At 52.3% G+C, this 5,782-nt stretch overlaps 1 protein-coding gene across 1 annotated transcript; it reads right to left on the reverse strand.

The window, feature by feature from the left end:
• Positions 1 to 212: 212 nt before the first annotated feature.
• Positions 213 to 5,332, reverse strand: UBL5 (ubiquitin like 5). The gene is made up of 4 exons (XM_058821461.1): positions 5,277 to 5,332; positions 2,109 to 2,192; positions 1,671 to 1,708; positions 213 to 507 (listed from the first exon to the last, which is right to left on the reverse strand). Exons 1-4 carry the CDS (start codon positions 5,330 to 5,332, stop codon positions 464 to 466), a joined length of 222 nt encoding a protein of 73 aa, XP_058677444.1. The 3' UTR covers positions 213 to 463.
• Positions 5,333 to 5,782: the final 450 nt, after the last annotated feature.

The raw sequence follows: 5,782 nt of genomic DNA on the forward strand, positions 1-5,782 counted from the left end.
CGCGATATGTCACCATAAAATCGCGATACCGCCACACAACCCCTCAATGTGGCCTTAAAATCGCGATATCGCCACACAACTTCCGGGTGTGGCCTTAAAACCGCGATATCGCGACACAACCCCCCAATGTTGCCTCAAATCGCGATATCGCGACACAAGACCGGGATTTCTCTTTAAAATCGCGACACAAGCTCTGGAACGTGGCCAGAAAATGCCAAAAATCGCCCGAAGGCCCCAAAATCGCCTTTATTGATCAACAAATGGGGCCGGGCTGGAAATGGGGGAAATGGGGGAGGGGACTGGGATATACTGGGAAATACTGGGATGTACTGGGATGTACTGGGATGTACTGGGATGGACTGGGATGTACTGGGAGCGCTGCGCTGGCTGCACTGGTCCGGACTGGGTTGTACTGGTTTATACTGGTTTATACTGGGTTGTACTGGGTTATTCTGGTGGGGCCCTATTGGTAGTAGAGCTCCAGGTTCATCCCGTCGTGGATCTCATCTGGAGGTGCCGTCAAGGAAAAAGAATTTGGGGTTTTTGGGGGTTTGGGGTCGGGGTTTTGGGGTTCTGGGGCGGCCTGGGGTTTTGGGGTTGAGGGGTTTTGGGGAGGAGCTCTGCGGTTTTTGGGGTTCTGGGGGTTTTTGGGGTTGGAGGGTTTGGGGTTTTTGGGGTTCTGGGGTTGGGTTTTGGGGTTCAAGGATTTTGGGGGGAGTTTCTGGGGGATTTTTGGGGTTCTGAAGTTTTTAGGGTTCTTGGGGGTTTGGGGTGCTGGAGGTGTTTGGGGTTGAAGGATTTTGGGAAGAGGGTTTGGGGGTTTTTGGGGTTGAAGAATTTTGGGGAAGGGTTCTGGGGGGTTCTGGGGTTTTTGGGGTTGGGTTTTAGGGGTTCTGGAAGGTTTGGGGTGTTTGGGGTTGAAGGATTTTGGGGGGGAGCTCTGGGGTTTTTGGTGTTCTGGGGTTTTAGGGGTTGGAGGATTTGGGGATTTTTGGGGTGTTTGTGGTTGAAGGATTTTAAGGGGAGTTTCTGGGGGATTTTGGGGGTTCTGAGGTTTCTGGGAGGTTTTTGGGGTTGGGTTTTAGGGGTTCTGGGGGGTTTGGGGTCGGAGGATTTGGGGATTTTTGGAGTGCTTTGGGTCAGGTTTTTGGGGTTGGGGGGTTTTGGGGTTCTGGGAGATTTGGGGGTCAGGTTTTTTGGGGTTCTGGGGGGTTTGGGGTTGGAGGGTTTGGGGTTTTTGGGGTTTAGGAATTTTGGGGAAGGGTTCTGGGGGGTTTTGGGGTCGGGTTTTAGGGGTTCTGGGGGATTTTGGGGTCAGGTGTTTTTGGGTTCTGGGGTTGGGATTTTGGGGTTCTGTGGGGTTTTGGGGGGTCAGGTTTTTGGGGTTCTGGTGTCGGGTTTTTGGGTTCTGGGGCTGGGGTTTTGGGGTTCTGTGGGGTGTTTGGGGTTGGGTTTTTTGGGGTCAGGTTTTGGGGGGTTTTGGGGGCTTTTAGGGTCAGGTTTTTGGGGTTCTGTGGGGTTTTTGGGAGTGTTTGGGGTCAGGATTTTGGGGGTTTTTAGGGTCAGGTTTTTGGGGTTCTGTGGGGTGTTTGGGGTCAGGATTTTGGGGAGTTTTGGGGTCAGGATTTTGGGTTTCTGGGGGGTTTTTAGGGTCAGGTTTTGATGGATACAGTCCCCAAGCGTGACGTGGTCTTTGAAGATCGTGTACCTGGGGGGCAGAGAGAGAGGGGGGAGTCACCCCCTCCCCAAAACCCCAGAGCAGGCAGGCCCCCCCCCCATGGCCCCCCAAAACCCCGGGGCTCCATCCTGAGCCCCCCAAACCCCTGTGCCCCCCAGAGCATCCCAAAACCCCCAAGGTGGCCCCCAGACCATTTATGGAGGACAATCCTGAACCCCAAACCGCCCCAGGTGCCCCCCAGTGCCCCCCAGGTGCCCCCCCAGACCATTTTTCGACCACAATCTTGTCCCCCAAACCCCTCCTCAGCAACCCCAGGTACCCCCCAATGCCCCCCAGGTGCCCCCAGACCATTTTTTGAGGACAATCTTGTCCCACTGGGTGCCCCCCATGCCCTCCAGGTGCCCCCCATGCCCTCCAGGTGCCCCCAGACCATTTTTTGAGCACGATCTTGTCCCAGCGGGTGCCGGTCTGTGCCGCTATCAGCTTCTTCAGGTCCCGGATCGAGTCCTCGGGGCTGCCCGGGCGTCAAGGAAAAGGGGACACAGGAACCCAAACACGCCCCAAAACAGCCGCAAAACCGCCCCAAAACTGCCCCCAAACAACCCTAAAACCACCCCAAAATGGCCCCCAAAACCGCCCTAAAAACACCCCAAAACTGCCCCAAAACCACCCCAAAATTGCACCCAAAACCACCCCAAAACTGCTCCAAAACAACCCTAAAACTGCCCCAAAACCCCGAAAACTGCCCCAAAACCACCCCAAAATTGCCCTCAAAACTACCCCAAAATTGCCCCCAAAACTGCTCCAAAACAATCCTAAAACTGCCCCAAAACAAACCCCAAAATCCTCCAAAACTGCCCCCAAAACTGCCCCAAAGCAACCCCAAAACTGCCCCCAAACAACCCCAAAATCCTCCAAAACTGCCCCCAAAACTGCCCCAAAGCAACCCCAAAACTGCCCCCAAACAACCCCAAAATCCTCCAAAACTGTCCCCAAAACCTGCTCCAAAATCTTCCAGATCCACCCCACCAAAACTGCCCTAAAACCACCCCAAAACTGCCCCAAAACAACCCCAAAACTGCCCCAAAACCACCCCAAAATTGCCCTAAAACTGCCCCCAAAACCACCCCAAAATCCTCCAAAACTGCCCCAAAACAACCCCAAAACAACCCTAAAACCAACCAAAACGCAGCCCAAACACCCCAAATACCCCAAAACTACTCCCAAAACAGCCCCAAAAACCACAAAATGCCCCCCAGTGCCCCCCACCAGCTCCCAAAAGACCCTCAAAACCACCCCAAAACAGCCCCAAATCCTCCCAGAAACAACCCCTGAAACGTCTCCAAAACCTCAACAAAAACGCCCAAAAAACCTCCCAAAAAGCACCACAAAATCTCCCCCAAACCGCCTCAAAACCTCCACAAAAACACCCCAAAATCTGCCCCAAACCACCCCAAAACACCCCCCAACACTGCCTCCAAAATGCCCCCAAAACTGCCCCAAACAACCCCAAAATCCTCTAAAACCCCAAAACCTGCCCCAAAATCCTCTAAAACCTCAACCTGAAAACCCCAAAATCCTTCAAAACCATCCCCAAACCAGCCCAAACACACCCCAAAACCACACCCAAAACACCCCAAAACCACCCCAAAACTGCCCCAAAATCTCCTCACAACACCCAAAACTTCCAAAACACTTCCCAAACCTCAAACCCCCCCAATCTGCCCCAAAACTACCCCAAAACACTCCCCAAAACTGCCTCCAAAATGCCCCCAAAACTGCCCCAAACAACCCCAAAATCCTCTAAAACCCCAAAACCTGCCCCAAAATCCTCTAAAACCTCAACCTGAAAACCCCAAAATCCTTCAAAACCATCCCCAAACCAGCCCAAACACACCCCAAAAACACACCCAAAACATCCCCCAAAACACCCCAAAAATACCCCAAAATCTCCTCACAACACCCAAAACTTCCAAAATACTTCCCAAAACTTATCAAACCTCCCCAATCTGCCCCAAAACCCCCCCAAAACCCCAAATCCTCTTCTGAATCCTTGCAAGAACTCCCCAAATTCTCCCAAACACCCCAACACCTGCAATCCCCCCAAAAGCACCCCTAAAAACCTCATTCAAAATCTCCCCAAAACGTCCCCAAATCCCCCAAAACCTCTCAGACACCTCCCTGAAACCTCCTCAAATGCTCCCCAAAACCCCAAATCCCCCCAAATCCCCTCCAGAACATCCCCCAAAACATCTCCAAATCCCAAAACCCCCCCAAACCTCAAATCCCTCCCCAGAACAGCCCCAAAACCTCCACAAATGTCCCCAGATCCCCCCAAAAACTCCCCCAAATCCCCCCAAAATCCCCTCAAATCCACCCCAAATTCCCCCAAAACCCCAAATCCCCCTCAGAATACTCCGAAATCCCCTCAAATTAACCCCAAATCCCCCCAGGACACCCCCAAAATCTCCCCCAAAACCTCCCCAAATCCCCCAAAATCTCCTCAAAACCCCAAATCCCCCCAGAACACCCCTAAATCCCCTCAAATTCACCCCAAATCCCCCCAAAATCTCCCAAAATACCCCAAATCCTCCCCAGAACACCCCCAAAACCCCAAATCCCCCCAGAACACCCCCAAATAACCCTAAAACCTCCCCAAATGCCCCCTAAATCCCCCAAAACCTCCCCAAAATCCCAAATCCCCCCCAGAACACCCCCAAACCTCTGCAAACCCCCCAAAAACCTCCCCAAATCCCCCTAAAACCTCCCCAAAACCCCAAATCCCCCCAAAACACCCCTAAATCCCCTCAAATCCCCCTCAGAACACCCCTAAATCCACCCCAAAATCTCCCAAAATACCCCAAATCCTCCCCAGAACACCCCCAAAACCCCAAATCCCCCCAGAACACCCCTAAATCACCCTAAAACCTCCCCAAATGCCCCCTAAATCCCCCAAAACCTCCCCAAAATCCCAAATCCCCCCTGGAATAGCCCCAAAACCTCTCCAAATCCCCCAAATCTACCCCAGAACACCCCGAAAACCACCCCAAAGCCCCCCTAAATCCCCTCAAATTCACCCCAAATCCTCCTAAAACCTCCCCAAATCCCCCAAAATCCCAAATCTCTTCCAGAACACCCCCAAAAGCTCCCCAAACCCCCCCAAAACCTTCTCAGAACACCCCCGAAACCCCAAATTCCCCCTGAACACCCCCAAATCCCCCCAAAAGCTCCCCAAATGCCCCCAGACCTTCCCAAAAGCACCCCAAATGCCCCCAAAGCACCAAATCCCCCCCAGAACACCCCCAAAACCTCTGCAAACCCCCCAAAAACCTCCCCAAATCCCTCTAAAACCTCCCCAAAACCCCAAATCCCCCCAAAGCACCCCTAAATCCCCTCAAATTCACCCCAAATCCCCCCAAATTCACCCCAAAATTCCCCCAAATCTTCCACTAAATCCCCCTAAAACCTCCCCAAAATTCCCCCAAATCCACCCCAAATCGCTCCAAAATCCCCCAAAACCTCCCCAAAACCCCAAATCCCCCCCAGAACACCCCAAATCCCCCAAATTCACCCCAAACCCCCCAGCTCAGTGGGATATTTGCATTTCACCCGGACCTTCTTGCCCAGGCGGTCGTTGCACACGACCTCGATCATGGCTGGGAACAAAAAATGGGAAAAAATGGGGAAAAGTGAGGAAAAATGGGAAAAAATAGGAAAAAAAATAGGAAAAAATAGGAAAAAGGGGGGAAATGGGAAAAATGGGGAAAAAATGAGGGAAAAAATAGGAAAAAATAGGAAAAAAGGGGGGAAAAATGGGGGAAAATTGGGGGAAAGGGGGGGCATAAGGGAATGGGAGAAATGGGGATGGGAAATGGGGGAAAACGGAAAAAAAAGGGGAAAAATGAGAAAAAAGGGAAATGAGAATGGGAATGTGGGAAATGGGAATTGGGGGGGAAAGGGGAAAAAGGGGAAAAAGGGGGGAAAAGGGAAAGAAAAGGGGAAAATGGGGGAAAAGGGGGAAAAGGGGAAAGGGGGAAAAAGGGAATGGGAATGGAGAAAGGGAAATGGGGGAAAAGGGAGAAAAAGGGGGAAAAGGGAAATGGG

This window comes from Ammospiza caudacuta, chromosome 29 (genome assembly GCF_027887145.1).
Source record: "Ammospiza caudacuta isolate bAmmCau1 chromosome 29, bAmmCau1.pri, whole genome shotgun sequence".
Taxonomy (NCBI): domain Eukaryota; kingdom Metazoa; phylum Chordata; class Aves; order Passeriformes; family Passerellidae; genus Ammospiza; species Ammospiza caudacuta.

Coding starts and splice junctions, on each gene's coding strand:
- UBL5 (XM_058821461.1), bottom strand. CDS start 5,332: ATGATCGAGGTCGTGTGCAACGACCGCCTGGGCAAGAAGGTCCGGGTG. Junction 1,709..2,108: donor AAGATCGTGCTCAAAAAATG/GTCTGGGGGCAC, acceptor TCTGCCCCCCAG/GTACACGATCTTCAAAGACC. Junction 508..1,670: donor CCACGTCACGCTTGGGGACT/GTATCCATCAAA, acceptor CGGCACCTCCAG/ATGAGATCCACGACGGGATG.